Source organism: Pristiophorus japonicus, chromosome 14, assembly GCF_044704955.1.
Source record: "Pristiophorus japonicus isolate sPriJap1 chromosome 14, sPriJap1.hap1, whole genome shotgun sequence".
Classification (NCBI taxonomy): domain Eukaryota; kingdom Metazoa; phylum Chordata; class Chondrichthyes; family Pristiophoridae; genus Pristiophorus; species Pristiophorus japonicus.
Window position 1 is genome coordinate 12,822,027 of NC_091990.1, and position 19,198 is coordinate 12,841,224.

General features: G+C 40.3%; 1 protein-coding gene across 6 annotated transcripts in view; it reads right to left on the bottom strand.

The window, feature by feature from the left end:
• Nucleotides 1-11,396: 11,396 nt before the first annotated feature.
• LOC139279727 (alpha-taxilin-like) overlaps nucleotides 11,397-19,198 on the bottom strand; it is a 31,733-nt gene continuing 23,931 nt past the window's right edge. For all 6 annotated transcript variants that reach the window (XM_070898891.1, XM_070898889.1, XM_070898890.1 and 3 more), the window contains exons 7-10: nucleotides 18,732-18,806; nucleotides 15,133-15,225; nucleotides 14,247-14,342; nucleotides 11,397-13,103 (exon numbers count right to left, since the gene is read on the bottom strand). In XM_070898891.1, coding sequence (XP_070754992.1) covers nucleotides 12,699-13,103; nucleotides 14,247-14,342; nucleotides 15,133-15,225; nucleotides 18,732-18,806 — 669 coding nt within the window. In that variant the 3' untranslated portion in view covers nucleotides 11,397-12,698. The remainder of the gene's footprint in view (nucleotides 13,104-14,246; nucleotides 14,343-15,132; nucleotides 15,226-18,731; nucleotides 18,807-19,198) is intronic.

Below are 19,198 nucleotides of genomic sequence, written 5' to 3' on the forward strand. Positions count from 1 at the left end.
GCTATTTCATCCTTAATGATTGATTCCAACATTTTCCCCACTACTGATGTCAGGCTAACCGGTCTATAATTACCCGTTTTCTCTCTCCTTCCTTTTTTAAAAAGTGGTGTTACATTAGCTACCCTCCAGTCCATAGGAACTGATCCAGAGTCGATAGACTGTTGGAAAATGATCACCAATGCATTATTTGCCAGTCTATCCTTGCCAATTCAGCAGAGGAGGACAAAGGACTTAATTTTTTGTGTCTTCGACTGTGAAGATCGGTACAAAATATTTGTCTAATGTCTCTGATATTTTCTTATGTCCCATTATAATTTCTCCTTTCTCTGCCTCTAAGGGACCCATATTTGCTTTCATTAATCTCTTCTTTTTTACATATCTATAGAAGCTCTTACAATCGTTTTTATGTCTCCAACTAGTTTCCTCTCAAATTCTATTTTCTCTTTAACAATTTCTGGGTCCGCCTTTGCTGAATTCTAAAACCCTCTCAACCCTCAGACTTAGTACTATTTTTAGCAACATTATAAGTCTCTTCCTTTAATCTAATACTACCTTTAATTTCTCTTGTTAGCCAGTGTTGGACCACTTTTCCCATGGGATTTTTATTCCTTAAGGGAATGTATATTCGTTGTGAATTATTAATTAATTATTTAAATGTTTGCCATTGCATTTTCTACCATCATATCTTTTAATCTAGTTTCCCAGTTAACCTTAGCCAACTCACCCTTCATACCTATATAGTTTGCTTTGTTCAGATTTAAGACCCGAGCTTTGGAATTAACTAAATCACTCAAAGTCAATATAAAATTCTATCATATTACGATCATTCTTCCCGATAGGCTCCTTTGCTACAATGTTGTTAATTAACCCCTTCTCATTGTAGAATAGCCTGTTCCCGAGTTGGTTTCTTGAAGACTGAACTAGAATACTGATCTAGAAAAAGGAAGACTTCTCTCCCTCGGGGCGGACTAGCTGATATAGATAATCAACACCTCGCCCTTCTCCTCTGTATAACAACCACGGAAGTAACCAAACGATAACCATAGGTTTAACTGGCTTTATTTCGAGCAATGCAAGGGAAGGTTCGGTCGTGGAACCTTCAAAATACAAGAGGTTTTGAGTATAATTTATACAGGTTTTGGAGAGGAGCTACCCTCCCACAAAATCATCAATAGGTCTATTGCTATCAGTGGAGTTACATTGATTTGTCAATTCTTATCAGACTGGCTCTGAGTGGTATATACAACTGTCCATCTCCCATCATTGTGTTGTTCCAGTATTTGCCCTCTACCCTAGTCTGCATGTCGCCTAAAGAAACTGTTCTCAAAATACTGGCTGTTTTATTTATCTCTTCCTCAGACTTCTAATCAAGATTGTAATTGCTGACTTGCATGTGTTACTAAGGTTAAGGATAAATTTTTAATGCGTTATAAGTGTGCTTATACCTACATAAGCAAGTGTTACATACATAGGCAATTTCTCAGACCCCCTAATACTGATTAGTTCACCACCACCAGCATTGTGTTCTGATCACCTTTCTGTCTGCTACAATTTATCCCTTACAAAAACTATCTTTTGAATGCATTCCATGAACTTATCCTCCACATGATTACTGCACATTTAATTTGCTCAGTCTATATGAAGATTAATGTTCCTCATGTTACAGTATTACCCTTGCTTCCTGCACCTCTAATTTCCTGATTTATACTATGCCTGACACCAGAACTACTGTTAAGGGGCTTTTAAACTACTCCCACCAGTGTTTTCTGCCCCTGGTTGTTTGAGCTCCACCCATACCGATTCTACATCTTGATTTTTTTGAGCTAAGATCTTTTCTCTCTCCAGTCTTTATCCTATCCTTGATTATCAGGGCTACCCCTCCTCCTTTTCCATTTTGCCTGTATCTTCTAAAAGTCAAGTATCCTGGAATATTTAGTTCCCAACATTAGCCACTCTATAACTTCATCTCCGTAATGGCTATTAGATCAAACCCATTTATTTCTATCTGTGCTATTAGATTTTTTGCTTACATAAAGGATTGTGAGGCTGTGGAATGCCAGGGTAAGTGATTGGAGCAAAAACCATGTTAACATTTAGTAATAGGTTAGATAGTTGGTTTAAGGAAAGGAGAATGAAGGGATTATGGGAAAAGGGCAGCAACATGGGAATATGGCTACTGTTCACATTGGACAAAAACACCAACACAGATTGGTTGGGACAAATGGCCTGATTCTGTATTGTAATTTCTATGCAATATGAAGAAATAATTCACAGAGGAGTGAGTGAGGAAAATCAGAATTATGATTTAAATTGGGTTATGAAAACGGTAGAACTGCTTATAGTTATGCTATTGGTAGAGGCAGTGAAAGAACAGGGGTAATACTGGGGGACAGTTCCACAGGTGCCAAGAGACTTTGGTGCCTCACCCGAGTGGCTATTCCACAAGTAGCAGCTGGAACAGACTCTCCAACTGCAGGGGCATCACAACAAAGCCCATTTCTATCCTCACCTACTGTAATGTATGCACCTGTGAGAATGCTCAGAGGGTTGTAGAGCTGTTGCCCCCTGGCAACCAAATGTTAATTTGATTACTATTATTTAAAGTTTAATTTGTTTATTGTGCCAGTTTTTAGTGTCCCCTTTTTAGCCAGGGGCTACTTGTATAATTTGTGTTTCAGTGCCCTCAAAAAAAAGGGGGCACTTGTTTGAAAATGTTTGGTGTTTCCCCCCCTCCCCCCACCCCCTTTAACCAGGGGGCAGTTGATTAATTAATTGTCTTCAACTAAGAGTTTTAGAGCTGTTGCCCCCCCCCCCCCTCTTTAATCAGGGGGCACTTGATTTAATGTTTTATTTTGTTCACAACAAAAGAGTTGTAGAGCTGTTGCAGGTTTAGCCAGTCACGTGATGTTCCCAAGACTCAATAAAACCCCAGGCAGTTGGGTCTAGGTCATCCACCATGAGGTATGCAGTTGGGAGCCCAGTGAATGAACTGGTAATGTGTAGTATGAAGTGTGATTGTTCAACCTTTGTTAATAAACCAACTAGTTCTTAATAGAAACATAGAAACATAGAAAATAGGTGCAGGAGCAGGCCATTCAGCCCTTTTAGCCTGCACCGCCATTCAATGAGTTCATGGCTGAACATGAAACTTCAGTACCCCCTTCCTGCTTTCTCGCCATAACCCTTGATCCCCCGAGTAGTAAGGACTTCATCTAACTCCCTTTTGAATATATTTAGTGAATTGGCCTCAACTACTTTCTGTGGTAGAGAATTCCACAGGTTCACCACTCTCTGGGTGAAGAAGTTTCTCCTCATCTCGGTCCTAAATGGCTTACCCCTTATCCTCAGACTGTGACCCCTGGTTCTGGACTTCCCCAACATTGGGAACATTCTTCCTGCATCTAACCTGTCTAAACCCGTCAGAATTTTAAACGTTTCTATGAGGTCCCCTCTCATTCTTCTGAACTCCAGTGAATACAAGCCCAGTTGATCCAGTCTTTCTTGATAGGTCAGTCCCGCCATCCCGGGAATCAGTCTGGTGAATCTTCGCTGCACTCCCTCAATAGCAAGAATGTCCTTCCTCAAGTTAGGAGACCAAAACTGTACACAATACTCCAGGTGTGGCCTCACCAAGGCCCTATACAACTGTAGCAACACCTCCCTGCCCCTGTACTCAAATCCCCTCGCTATGAATTCTTACACAAAGAACCCATGAAGCAAATAAATTACAACCCACTGCCCACAAATATGCAACTTTCAACTGCATAAGCAAGCAAGATCAGGAAGCTCAACATATCCTAACCTCCCCATTGCCTAGCCCAGAGCACCAAAACCAATTGCTGCCTGAGCTGAGATGAGTCAACCCAGCGCAGACACTAGTATTAAAGCACAAGTACATTCACTCACAAAGTGAAAGGGTGGCTGGGAGCAGCAACAACTTCTGTGATATCTAAAGATAATCCCTGGCCTTAAATAGCTTTTTACATTCACAAATGTCACTCATGATCCTGTGACTGCTTTGATGAAACAGGAGCACAGTGACAGCAAACAGTTGGTTTCCAATCCCTCCTTTCTCTAGGGGAATGTCTGGCTCCTGGCTAACCTTTCCTCACAGTATCTTGAAGCAAGTTCTCTAAAAAAAAAAAATGCGTCTGTCACCACTATTTTTCATTAAGTTTCATTACTGGTGATCCTGATTATTACATTTAATTCTTAAGTAATCCAGATCTTTTGTTTTTAAACCAAAGTATGCATTCAGTGGGGAGAACAACTGCATTCTTTACATGACTGGAGATAAGACTTTGCTTTTCTCACTTGTCATCAAAATTGATAACTTATCAATGGTGTTGAGCTGACTGTATCCTGGCACCATCCACCAATAGAAGCCTCATGAATATTTATGCAATCCACTTTAAGTATGTCCGCAGCACAGAAATTGTGCCAGTTTTCTTGATTGAATTAATATGTATTTAAGCCAATCAAGTGCAGATAGGCCAGAAAAGCTACCAGTAGCCAAACTGCTTCCTCGGCTACCCTATTTATATACTCTTACAAATAGAATTTATAACATGCACAATTTAAGATTTTCAAAAACAATTACAAGACTTCCCAATACAATCATTTGTTTTCACCTCCACTGACCTCAACTTTCTCAGAAGCCTTAGCTTTCTTGTTTGCACTGTTTCTGGAGCTGCTATTTTTACCCTTCATTACATTAACTCTGTGCTTCCCAATGTTACTCTAATGGTCTTCCGGCATGAAATTCCGACATCTCCTCTCTCAGCCTTCGACCCCTTAGTATCTATACATTTGTTTTATTGCAAGGGGGTTGGAGTACAAGAGTAAGGAAGTCTTACTACAATTGTACAGGGCTTTGGTGAGACATACCTGAAGTACTGTGCACAGTTTTGGTCTCCTTATCTGAGGAAGGACATACTTGCCTTCGAGACAGTGCAACGAAGGTTCGCTACATTGATCCCTGGGATGAGAGGGTCCTATGAGGGGCGATTGAGTAGATTGGGCCTGTACTCTTATGGAGTTTAGAAGAATGAGGTGTGATCTCATTGAAACATACAAGATTCTGAGGCGGATTGACAGGGTAGATGTTGAGTTTTTGTTTCTCCTGAGTTGAGAATCCAGAACTAGGGCGCATTGCGTCAGTATAAGGGCCATTTAGGACTGAGATGAGAAGGAATTTCTTCACTCAGGGTTGTGAATCTTTGGAATTCTCTACCCGAGAAGGCTGTGGATGCTGAGTCACTATATTCAAGATGGAGATCGATTTTTGGACTCTAAAGGGAATCAAGGGATATGGGGATCGGGCAGGAAAATGGAGTTGAGGTCAAAAATCAGCCATGATCTTACTAAATGGCAGAGCAGGCTCAAGGGACTGTATGGCCTACCATGTTCCCAATTCTTGTGTTCTCATACTGCTGCCAACAGGTACCACTAGTGTAAGGTGTAACCTACTACTGTCACTTCCTGTGAGCAGTGCCCTGGAGATCCACTTGTAGGCAGTAAATTACCCATCTCCTAATCAGATGGCCATCAATATGGTTGCGATGCCAGGGTTCTCCATTATTCATAGAAGCTGCACCAATTCTCAACACTTCTGGTGCATTCAACATCTTACTGCAGTGCAGCATTTTATTTTGAGAAGAATAAGATCTTAGATTATGAAATAGCATCATTGGCCGTGGAATACTCAGTTGCCACACAATATTCTTTCCACCACACACAGCTCTGGGGCAATAAACAGCTTGTGTGGGGATAATTTGAGAAGTTGGGCCACATTATCTTATGATTGAATACAAGGTATTAATTTATCATAAGCACTTGGTTATTAGTTTTTTTTTTAAGTGCTAAAGTGGTTGCGGTTAAAAATCACAGAAATTCAATTCATTGGGCTATCTAAATGGGCCCTGCATGAACCATTGCACAACAGTTATAGAAAATGTAGCCAAGATGGTAACTAAACTGATTGTATGTGACTGGAGCTTAAGATCAATGAGATGTAAAGTTAAAAGGAAAATGTAGATCTGTACAACCCATTTCCCATTCCACTTATCAATAATGTTTTAAACTCGAGATAAGAGTTACCTTTATTTGACATTATATATTACAGTTTAAAGACCAAATTATTTTAGTGCATCATGAAAGATTTACTTAATGTTTCAACATTATAAATACATCAAGTCAAGCATTGATACAGCTTCACGTGTTGACTTACTATATTTTTTATTAATGTACACCAGAAGATAATGGAAATTACAAAAGGTGAATTGCCATCACTGTTATTTTTCTGGCTTATACAAAATACTTCAAATAACTAATTCTATCCTTAAGAATACATGCAATTGTTGAGAAGACAGGGTTATTACAACAAGAATGCTGTGTAGATTATTTGCAATTACTGTGGAAAGTAGCCCACGCAGGCTGCCGAAAAATTAAAACAACTGGTCTCTTCAACCAACGTACAATATTTCAACTACATGATGCATGGACCACAGCTTCCAATTTTGGACCCAGTTTCGAAACAGATAAAACCATCATGATTGTCTCTCTCTCCCTGTAAGGTTGCTCCACAGAGACTGCCCAGAGCAGTTCCATTCAGACAGGCCTTAGGGCTGCTTCACCCATGAACTACACTATAGTCTGAGAAATTTGCATTGCCACTTGTAAACCAGGTATTGAACCGAGAATGTTCTTAGTCTATATGCCTCAGCTACTTCCTGGTTAAACTTGCAGAGTGGGGTGAGGGGACACACACAACCTGATACGGTTGTAATTTTTCCAGCCCAGGCAGATCAAATGAGACCACCTAGCATAAAGTTGAACAACCTGCCAGGGAGGGAGTCCTTATCCCATTATAACCAACCGGCCAAAAGATCTGGTGGTCACTACAGCTATTTTCCTTATTGGGGTGTGGGTACAGCTTGCATCAATTGGATAATCAATCATCATTGGGCTCTTGCGCACAATACTGGTCAATGGAACTGGGTGAATTAATTCTGACATTTCTTGCAGTGCAATGACATTTCACAATTATTTCATTAAATTAAAATCAAAGCAGAGCTTGAAAGTCCCTGAAGCTTTGAAAGCCTAAAATGAAGACCCTATAAGGGCACAAACTTATTGGAGTTCAGCCCCCACAGCAGCCAGAGGTGGCTTGATTAGTTCATCTAGGGCCTGCAAAACATATAGATCAGGATCGTCACAGGTATGTAACACTAATGTATTTAAGTGTGATCCTTTATGAATCACGGAGAATCCCCGTTAGGTTAAAATAAAATTAGTATGGCAGGTGAATGGCCTTTGAGCGGAATTGGGCTTAGATTGGTAGCAGTCCTCTGATGAAAAGGGTCACTGGGATAGTCTGGCAAGAGTAAAGCAGAGAGACAAAATTGGAGGGTTTTCTGTTGAAGTACATCATGTAGTTATATTTCTCAAAGAACATACACCTCCGACAGATTACATTTAACAGCAACTTTTGCCTGTGAAGGGTCACTAAAGTCTGACAAAAAGCATTAAAACTGTGAGCATCATATCTGGTGATCTGCAGTATCAAAACAAGTGCAGCTTCTGGGAACAAAGCCCTCAATATTTGGTTTTCTTTTTGAGGGATAATGATATTATTGGGAGAGGAAATTCCAGTGGAAAGTAATCTCTGTCCTGGGAAAGCTGTAGAATGTACAGGGACAAAATTTACAAATGAAATACTAGAATTCCTATCTTTCCCAGATAGTATTTGAAACAGGAACACCCCTGTCTGAAGGTAATACATTTACTTCAACAAATTGGCACATCAGCAGTTTAATTTTCAAAATAGTGTGTGACCTACTTGGATTCTTCAGCACCAACAGCTTTCATCAGGATAAAAATAGATCATAACTAAGTGGCCTTCCATCTTACACGCTTTAGCTATATTAATCTGTACACAGCTGTGATTAATGCACTTCAGAATCAGTTCAAGCCATGTTAATTAAGCTAAAAAAAAAATTGGGAATATATTAGCAAACATTCATTAATACAATCATATTGCCGGAGGGGGTGGGGGTTGGGAGGGAGATGACCTAAAATAAAATTTCAACGGGTTCAGGTCAGCCTTCGAGGAGAGTGAACGGAAGGGAACTTGCCACAATTACTAGGTCTGACCTGAATGTGGCTTTATCCCCACTCTGTGGTTGAGTCAGTGCCCTAAGCAAGCCACTCATTTGTATAATCATTTTTAAGGCACACCATAACAAAGCAACTAGGGGGCAGGTAATAAATGTACTCATTCCAACATTGCCCATATGTTGAGGGGAAAAAATACAAATGAAAGTGTATGAAAATTCAAAATGTGAATGCCAACTCAATTAACCTATTGTTGGAGATGCCCCTTTTCTGTAGCAGTTAACAATCCACTTTAAGGCCAAGATTCGTTACATGTTCTGCCTGTCTTGTTTTTCCACATCTTTGTAAGGATGAGTGAACTAATCCAAGATGAGTGGAGCAGTTAGGAAGGTAAATGGCATGTTTGCAAGAGGATTTGAGTACAGGAGCAAGGATGTCATACTACGGTTATACAGGGCCTTGGTGAGGCCGCACCTGGAATAGTGTGTGCAGTTTTGGTCTCCTTACTTAAGAAAGGATATACTTGCCATAGAGAGAGTGCAGCGAAGGTTCACCAGACTGATTCCTGGGATGGCAGGACTGTCGTATGAGGAGAAATTGGGTCGACTAGGCCTGTATTCACTAGAGTTTAAAAGAATGAGAGGGAATCTCACTGAAACGTATAAAGTTCTGACTGGGTTGGATAGACTGGATGGTTTCCCCTGGCGGAAAGTCTAGAACAAGGGGTCACAGTCTCGGGATACGGGGTAGGAAATTTAGGACCGAGATGAGGAGAAATTTTTTCACTGAGGGTTGTGAACCTGTGGAATTCTCTACCACAGAAGGCTGTGGAGGCCAAGTCACTGAATATATTTAAGAGGGAGATAGATTTCTAGAAACAAAAGGGGTATGGGGAAAAAGCGGGAATATGGTGTTGAGATAGAGGATCAGCCATGATCATATCGAATGGTGGTGCAGATTCGAAGGGCCGAATGGCCTACTACGGCTCCTATTTTCTATGTTTCTAAAATCTAAGCCAAACTGTCATACTCCACTCACACCTGGATACTCAAGAACATTTTCCAAAGATTACTTCAAAAAATTGAAACCATACATCTTTTGCTAGATTTTTTTTGTTGCTATTTAGATACTGGTTATTAAAAAAGAGTATCAAGCAACAGTTGAACATTGGATTTTGGTCTTTGTAATAAAATGGTCCTTCAATTAAGCAAAGGCAACCAATTCAAAGATATACAGTGGAAGGTAGGATGGAATTCTACTTCGATATTATGGAGTTTTACTCAAATCGGCTTTCTGTTTGGAGGATGGAGGGAAAAACATATCCTCAGTTGACACAGTAGTATTGGACTTGGTCTATCAAAGATTGATGAGGCAAATTATCGTTTTTTTTTGTTCCACACTTTGTTCTGCAGAGTGCGAAGACACAAGATGTGCATAATCTAAACACATTGCATTTCAAGCATCCATTTCATGTTCAACAAAATGCATTAGAAACCCTCGTCAACATTAAGGGAGAAATGGTCTGATTGTGCAATCATTAATTTATCACGGCCTGAAGCCAATTGGGAGAAAATAGTAAAATCAAGGTGTTATTTTTTGGTTCCTGTGAAAAGGAAATATTCCAGTTTTATGGACTAATTTAGTGTTATACACACACACTATAGAGATTTCTACCACTAGATAATGCGCACAGACAGAACACACTGATGGTGGCTGGAATGAAATAAAATGCCAGTTTTAGTACATCAACATAACACTGCTAAGAAATTGGATTGCTCAATTGCAATACATGCAAAAGGTACAAGTGTGTATATACATACACACATACGTACACTGCAGTACCTTACAAGAGATGTGATCAGCATCATGCATTTGCTTACAGTATAATGTTGTCATTGATTGATGAAATACACACGTTGAATATATGTACAAATATCAGAAAACCGGTGCTACTGCAGTGCATTCCATCCATCCTCCATCAATCTAAATCGGTATTTCTTAAATTGCTGTTTCGAACAATTAGTTTTCTTGTAGCATAGTTTCCCATCTAAATATTTTAATTAATTTCCATCCATATTTTAAGGTGTTTTGTGACATTTTGAACTTGCGTCAGGTCACTTACCAAGTGATAATTGGTGCAGTTCGACAGACCACTATGGCAGTGAATACGAAGTAACTTAATTGGCCTCGCAGTCACTGAATTCATACTGACCACCAAACTGCATCTTGGAACCTAGATCATTAAAAGCCTATGTCCTGAAGTTGGTCTAAAGAAGCTGATCTTCTCCCTTTCAACCTCTACTCTCTCTACAGTTTTTAGTTTTGGCTTTATTTTTCCTTTCTAAAAGGAGGACAACCTAAAATGGAAATGATTTTCACTGCATTTGTTTCTAAAATGCATTTCAGTAATAACGTTAAATCCTTCAGTGTTAAAAAGTCATAACAGCACTAGAGTGCTAATCATACGGCTAATTGTTTGAGACCTGCTTTAGTGTATTTTTCTTACAGAACAGTATGTTCACTGTGGCAGAATCAGCACATTCTGTTACTTAGCAACCTATTTGTCAGTTAAAGGTCAGAATTTTTCCAGATACAAAAAGAGGTTTTATCATCCCCTCCCCACCCCCAGCAGAGTGACACAAGGACACACCTAGAAACTGGAGGGAAATGGGAAGACGAATGACTGGCATTTGAATGCAAAGTCACTATCCACTGGAAGAAGTTACTTTACGTTTTGACAATAAAGTGAATGCTCTGTCGTGTTCTTTGAGACTCCCTCCAATTTATGCTCAACAGGCTGGAGATTTTAAGTTGTATCAGTGCACAAACTGTTAAAGGTTGGAATGATATTAAATGCTCCCAATTCCACAAAACTTCCCGATAAATGCATACCCTGAAATCCAACAGCAAATAATCCAAACAGTGCATCTGTGTAAAAGAGGACCTTTTAAAGAATATAATTTCAAAATTAATCGCTGAACATTCATAAATGAGATATAGGCTACAAGAGTTACAGCATTTCTTCAATATAATGAGACAATTCTGTTTTTGTGCAATGTAATTGTATAGCATTGTGATGTAAGATCTATCAAGTTACTTGCATTGTGGATGGCAAGTATCAGGAAAAGGTTTCTTTGGTAGCCAATATTGTGGTTAATGGGGAAGCCAACACCACCCACCAACTATCTGTACTCTAGATGAAGGAGGTCCTCAAAAAAAAATAGAATATATAAAGATCTCTTGAGACTTCAGAACAAAGTGAAGATGGCATGTGGAAAAAGTGCTTATGTGACATTTTTATTCAATGCTCATAAGTCTGAGCATTGGTAGGGAACATAGAGCTACATCAGTTATCACCAAAAGGTCTTTCAAAAAGTCAATGTCACAAACACCATATGCAATGGTAACATCTTCAGTTAGAAACTTCAAAGAAAAAAATATCTGCATTGAAAGATTCAGCACGAGACTGAAGTTAACCAGCATCTTGAGACACGTGGTCATAATTTTTATTTTGTTTGACCCTTCATCTAAGCAGTATGTTGCATGAAGGAAGTGTCAAGAAACAATAACTTATGAATGGGGATGAAAAAAGGGAAGTGAGAAGTTTTCTTTTGAAAAAGTTTGATTTGATTATGTGGCCATTTTAATTCAGTGGGATTAAAAACAGGAAAGGTTCCCTAAAAAGGCTTTTTGACAGTGATGTGGACAAGTTTCATTTGACGTTTAAGTAACATTTGCCCGAGCAAAATGTAACTTTTTACAGACATCTCCTCAGTTATGTATTCTTCAACCTTTTAGCCTCCCCACACAAACAGAAAACATTTAACAGTAGAAACAGTGATAAAGGAGGCTGTTAAAGCACAATGGAATAGGTGGTGAGAGTGGAGAGGCAGATTCAATTCATACCCTTCCTCTCCCCCTCCAATGTGCCGAGTTCCCTATCTTAACCACTCCATTACTCGAGGGGAAGACAGTTTTTGCCATGTCCTCTAACAACTCACCAAAGAGCATCACTGGTGGAGGAAGAGCAGCACGTTACCAGTCAGCTCAACTGTATGAGGTAAACAGGCTAATAAAATCAAGGGAACTGAAGAGAAATTCATACCCTGGGGGAGGGGGAAGAAAGGACAATAAAACATTTATAGAACAGAGGGCAACAAGTCTTGATCATTGGCCTGAAGAATGCACTTTTGAAACTTTACCAGAAAACACACACTCAAACTGAATTGGCCCTTTTAGGTTATTTTCTTTCATATGGGTTCAAATCGTTTGAAAGCTTCCTAAAAAAAGACTTTGCGCTATTTAATTACACCGACTTTCTTTACATGCAAGTAATCAAAACACTTTCCACTCATTCTTAGATGCTCCATTTTATCTAGTAAAATAGAAATTCTGACTCCATGTCACCAAGCCTTAGTGGGAACGTATTTATCAAGTCACTACTGAATAATACTTTCATCCAAACCTAGTTATTGTAGCTATATAAAAGCCTTAGTTCCATCAGTTGGTACATGACATTTTGGACTATAGCAACATTCAGATGTATCCTTCTTTTCATACATTCTCTAAAAAGGTGTAGTAAACTACTCCAAGGAAGTGCTGGATGGTAATAATTCGGGCTGGATGCTAGAAGCTTCAACGTTAGATTCCATTAGATTCTCTGTAAACATGGGTGACTGCACCTGCTCAGTCACGGGAGCACAAGCTTCAGACGAGAGTGAAGTCCCTGGGGTAGAACAATCAGCCTTTGCAGATACATCTGGAGTGGAATCTTCGCTTTGATTATCTTGGGAGACTTTATTTAAAGATTGCAAATCTTCCTCCTCACCATCCTCTTTGCTGCTGCCATCTGGTTGGGCTGATTGGACACTCAGGTCATGAACTTTTTTGTTCAGATCATTCCTCTCCGTCTGAAGAGCTCGACACAATTTCTCCAAGCGTTGAATCTTCACCTGAAGATTTTCAAATTCCTTGTCGCGCAGAGTTTTCTAGGTTTAATTAAAAAAAATATCAAGTAACTCCAACGATGTTGCTGTAAAAAAAAAATCTACACAAGAGATGGGTTTGCTACTTCCGACCAGAAAAAGGTTAATTCCCACATAACTCAAGTATACTTTTCCCCCACAAGCAAGACAATCAAAGAGCAACAACAGCAAACTGTCTGCAGGTTAGACCATTCTGCTCTTGTAGTGGTTTAAATCCCTTGTCTCACAAAAACAGAGGTTTGACACTCAGGCTTCCCATCATTTGGGTCCCATTTGAGTACAGTTGGGGTAGGATAAAAAGTCTTGTTTCAAGACATTTTGTCCTTTGCTGTAGGCTGTTGAAAGATGTTCTTGTATTGAGAAAACTGCTACATCACATTTACACCTCTCCTAGACCCATCTTCTGTTTCTTAACTTGTCCCATTACCATCTCCTTTTGTCTTGCCCCATCATCCCATTTGTCATTTAATCTCTCCTGCCTTTCACCCTATCACAGACTTTCCCTTTTGCTCTTTTCTCCCCTCCCTCTTTTCTCTGCCTCTGTATTTGCTTAAAACCCGTTATATTGCTAACTTTTTCCAGTTCTGATGAAAGGTCATCAACCGGAATCGTCAACTCTGGTTTCTCTTCCCACGGATACTGCCTGACCTGCTGAGTTTTTCCAGCATTTTCTGTTTTTATTTCAAAACTCTTATTTGTTGGGCGGTGTGGAGGGTGGGGGGTGGGGGCGGGGGGAGAGAGGGAGAGAAACAGGGGACAAGGACATTGAAAAGGAAAACAAAACGTGATACTGACAATGTAGTGCAAAATTAAGAGCAGTATTGTGCAGTACAGTGTGCCCATGCCACTAGGTACCGGATCAACACTACACATATTCATTTAACACTAGTCAGCACACAAATTTCATCACTCTGGCTGGTTTCAAATCTAGATCCCACAAATGAAAAGGCTGCATCTCTCAGTTTGACTCTGCAATTTGAGCTGCAAGTATAGTAAATAGTAAAAATAAAAATCATAATTTATAAAAGTCAATTAACTAGAAGTAGATCAGGTGTTAATGCATTTTGAATTAAGATTGAGCAAATATTTACCAATCAGTTCTTCAAATCAGTTCATGGATCAAATTGAAAATAACCAACTACTTACCTCCTCTGCCATGTCCAGCAAAGCCTTATTACTGCTCTCCCATCTAGTACGATACATGGTGGTCTCTTTTTCCAGCTTTTTGATCTTTTTTGTCATCTTATTAAAAGAAAAACAGGAAAACTAAGTATTTGAAATATGGCACATTAAAATATGAAGTGTTAAGCTGCAAGTCATGTTTTCCTTCAAAGCAGGCTATAACTGCTAAAACATTACAATTTTCTTCCTCCAACAGGTGAAGGGGTGCCGTGTGTGTTTGGTTTTGCATTGTAGTAAGGTGGCAATTGCACCAACACACACCTGTCACATTGTGTTGCAATTTTTTCCCCTTTCTTCACATTAGCTTTGTGCAAGAAGTTATACTACCTTAGTTGAGAATTACGCAAAGGGAAGACAAGAATGCTACGATGACTGAATGCCAAGTTTTGGCATCTTCAAGACCATTTCTGTAGTCCGAAGGACAATATTTTAGGTTGAGCTCCCCTCAGTTGAGTGGGTAAATGCAATGAATGACAGAGTGCGGCAAACCAAAGGATTCTCGGGTTCAAAGCCAAGTCTGAGCCAAGTCAGTGGATCTCAGTTGGAGTGTAAGTGGAGACATTACAATTGACCCAAGAGCTCTTGGGCCAGGAGGGTTGTAAAAAAAAAATCAGTATTTACACTTTCAAATAGAAATGGTTAAGAGATTATCAGAATTCTAAGCGGTTTTGCTAAACAACAATAAGACTAATCCACTAGTTGGTAACTAAAGGGCAAAAGATATGTTTTATTTTTGAAATGCATGTTGTTTTATTTACAGAAAGGATAGGAAAATTGCCACAGACAAATGGCTCCTTACAATATAAAATATCTAGTATACTGCAGACACCTTCAAGGCAACAAACTTTACCTTTTCCATCTCTTGCCTGAAGGTTGTAAAAACTTCATTACTTTTTGAAAGTGTAGTTTGGAATTCTTCAAACTTTCCAGTGTATAGTGCCAGCTGATAAAATACAAAACAATAAATAAGGTAATGCATGAACAGTCCTTGGAACAACATTGTCATCACAAACAGGAGATTCCTCCTCTTTGCCTGTGAATATTCTGAAGAATGGCTCAGCATTTCCACAACAGCAAGTTCAGTTTACAAAAATGTTTTTTAAAAAAATCCATGATATTATGCTTGAAAGACAATCTCAGAAATGTACAACTTATTCAATGGTTCCTTAGTAAAGAATGAACTATGCCCAATAACACCTGAAGAGAGAAAGAATGGATACAACCAATAACTGTTTTTTTTTGGGGGGGGGGGGGGGCAGGGAGGGGTCAAGAAGAAAAGGGAAGAAGAAATTTGGAGAAATCCACCTCAATTAGGTGCCAGAACAGACGTGGCTCCAATTATGTACCTGCGCTCAAGCAGAGAACAAAGAGATGATCATATTGAAACGTCTAAGATTCTGAGGAGGCTTGACAGAGTAGAGACAGAGAGGATGTTTCCCCTCGTGGGGGGATCGAGAACTAGGGGGCATAGTTTCAGAATAAGGGGTCGCCCATTTAAAACAGAAATGAGGAGGAATTTCTTCTCTCAGAGGTTCGTGAATCTTTGGAATGTTCTACCCGAGAGTTGTGGAGGCTGGGTCATTTAATATATTTAAGGTGGCTATAGACAGATTTTTGAACGATAAAGGAGTCAAGGGTTATGGGGAGCGGGCAGGGAAGTGGAGTTGAGACCAGGATCAGATCAGCCATGATCTTACTGAATGGTGGAGCAGGCTCGAGGGACTGAATGGCCTACTCCTGCTCCCATTTGAAGGTTAGGAGACCTGCATTTTGTGTTATGCAAGGGCAGCACTCAAGTATCGTAACACATTGGGTCCTAGCCCTGGGCAGTGTAGGCATCGAGCACCCCACCTATACCTCAGTAAGTGCTGCAGACATCAAGTTATTAACATAAAACCACTATATTGCATCAGAGAGCTACTTCCCCAATACAATACACTTTGTGCACCTAATCTGACTCTTTCACCCTCTGATGGGACTTATTTCCCTTCTGCTTTTGTCTATTGTTGCACCCATTGGGCCCAAGTTTGCCCCCAGGGTTAGAACGGCGCATCTCCGTGTGGTGCGCCGACTTTTTAAGAACAAAAAGGGCACCTATTATTTACCTTGGTATTCTCCCCTCCGTCTGGTCGATCCAGGCCCTTGGCGCAGTGCAGCAGAATGCGTGGAGGGCGGAGCCAAGTCCCGGCGCTGAAAACAGTGCTGGGACCTCTGCACATACGCGCTAGAGTGTGCGCGCATGTGCAGTAGCTCCAGGCCCCCCAGGCTGCGTGGGAGAGGCCCGAAGCATGCTGCCCCGAGCCCTGGCCAAATGGGCTCACCGGGGCGGCGAAAATCAGACTCGGGCCTCCTTCACTCCCTCCCGTTTAGCTCCCGCTCCCCACCCCTACTCCTCCTCTCCCCACCACCCCCCCTCCCCCTTCCACGTTGGCGGCGGCGGGGCCCGCCCGGCATCTTGCTGGGGGCGGGCTCCGCCCGAAGTCTTTGGCGGCTTTTGCTCAGCCTCCCACTATCTCCCCCTCCTCCCTCCCTCCTTCCCAGAAACACAGAGAGAGCGAGAGACACACACACACACACACACACACACACACACACACACACACACACACAGAGACACTGGGGGGGGGGGGGGGCGTCCCAGCACGCTGTTGGAGGGTTCGCGATGCTGCAATCGGTGAGCAGAAACTTAATTTTTTATTGATTGATTGATTTTTTATTGTTTTTTTATTTGGTTGATTTATTGATTTATTTATCATTTATTATTGATGATGGCTTTATTTGTAAAAGTGAAGTGTTTAATGTTTGTAAACCCCCCTTCTTCCCATCTCTCTTCCTTACACCTGATTTTTTTAAAATAAGTGTAGGCAAGGTTTTTCTGAGCATACAAAAATCTACACTTACTCCATTCTAAGTTAGTTTGGAGTAAGTTTTCGCTGCCTAAACTTGCAAAACAGGCGCAAGTGGCTGGACACGCCCCCTTTTGAAAAAAAAAATCTGTTCTACAATGAAACTATTCTAACTCACTAGAACTGGAGCAAACTAAATGCCGAGAATTGCAATTTCTAAGATGCTCCATTTTAAACTAGTTGCTCCAAAAAAATAGGAGCAACTCAGGCTGAAACTTGAGCCCATTATAACAAAATACACCAGGACCAGGGCGCTGGCTTCATCCTTATACCAAATAATGTGCGTTGCTAACACATGAAATGACATACTGCATGCGAGTGGCTACAAAATATTTCATAGTGCATCTTGCTTCATCAAATTGTCAAGTGCTTATATTAATTACTTTTGGCTCCAACTGTAAAAGCAGTATTTGAACTGGCCCTAGGAAGGGGAGGAGGAGCAAGAAAAGAGGATAAATGGAAGGAGGGCTGGGCCAATTAATAGCTGAAATGATTATTGATATTTATAATTTACAAGTGAATTCTGCTCCATAATTAACTGTTGGTTGAATCCAAAAATGAGAAAGAAAAGACAAATTGGCCAATCATAGTAATAAAAATCTAGTGATGCTTGTTCCTTCCTTTTCTCAATCTGAAGTCAAGGATCTAGAATCTAATGTCATGTTACTAATCGTTAAGTTACACATCAAACTTCCAGTTAAAGTTACTTGAAGTAGGCAACATTTAAAGTCCCAAAAAGCCTTTTTAACACTCTCTGCACCAAATAAAAAATGTCTCCCATGCCAGGTGCCATTCCTTGATCAAAGAGGAAGACAGTTCACCTGTCCTCAGCACCCACCAGTGCTCCTTTGCAAGCAAACAGCAGGAGGATAAAAGCACCGGGTGTTAAAACAAAGACTCCAATTTTTCATATTCCCCCATTACCTATCCAGGCAAGCTGGGTTTAGCAACTCAGTACTGGCCCACAATGAATGATCCCATAGCACACCAAGAGTGATACATCAACCAAGTTACTCAACCTGACTGAGGTGCGAACTAAACATTTCGGTTGGCAACATGATGACTATGTGGTTGAGTTTGGACACTGTGGTTTATTTTTTTTCCATAAATTCATTCATTTAAGCCACTGTTGTCTTGTACACAAAATAGCAAAGCATGCATCAAAGGCTTTTTTTGACACAAGTGCATCGATTAACTACCCAAGTAATAAACCGAGTACTGACAAAATGCAGTGTGCATAGAGTTTTCCATCAATGCTGCAAGGTTTGTATGACCAGTTCAGCTGTCTTACAAGCAGTGCACAGAGTTCTTAACCCTTCATAATCACTAGCTGATGGCTCAAAGTATACGTTTGGCTATGTATGCACGATCATAAAATGAACTATTTATTCAGCTACAATTGTTCATTTTCTTCTTCTACACTCAACCTTTACTCAGTACAAATGAGAGAATCTAATATTTTCTCTGTACAGTTTCCATACCCACTAAATGTGAAAGAAACCCCATATGTAGTCACATTAAAAATATGTAACAAGGGTCATACCTGCTGTTTCAGATGAACTTCCTGTTGCTTCATGAGCTCACACATCCTCTGGCTTTCCACTGTCTCCTTTAACAGCTGAAGTCCAGACAAGAGAATAAATTTAGCAATATTTTGAAATCTGTTAAACATAGGCTAAAGGTAAATACTAGAAACATTCAGCAGGTCAGGCAGTATCTGTGGAGAGGAAGGGTTAACGCTTGAAGTTGATGACCGTTTGTCAAGAGTTCTGACGTCATCGACCTGAAACGTTAACCCTACCTTTCCCCCTCCACTGATGCTGCAGCGTGTTCCCTGAATTTTGTTTTATTTTAGATTTACAACACCTGCAGTATTTTGCAAATAGGAAATGCCACTGCCTGCATCCAAATCACAAACTTGTCCCTTCAGCATACATTTAAAATTGATATAAAGTTGCATTTTGACAGTGGGCCTTGAAAAGGTTCCAGCAGGATACCATTATCCAGGTG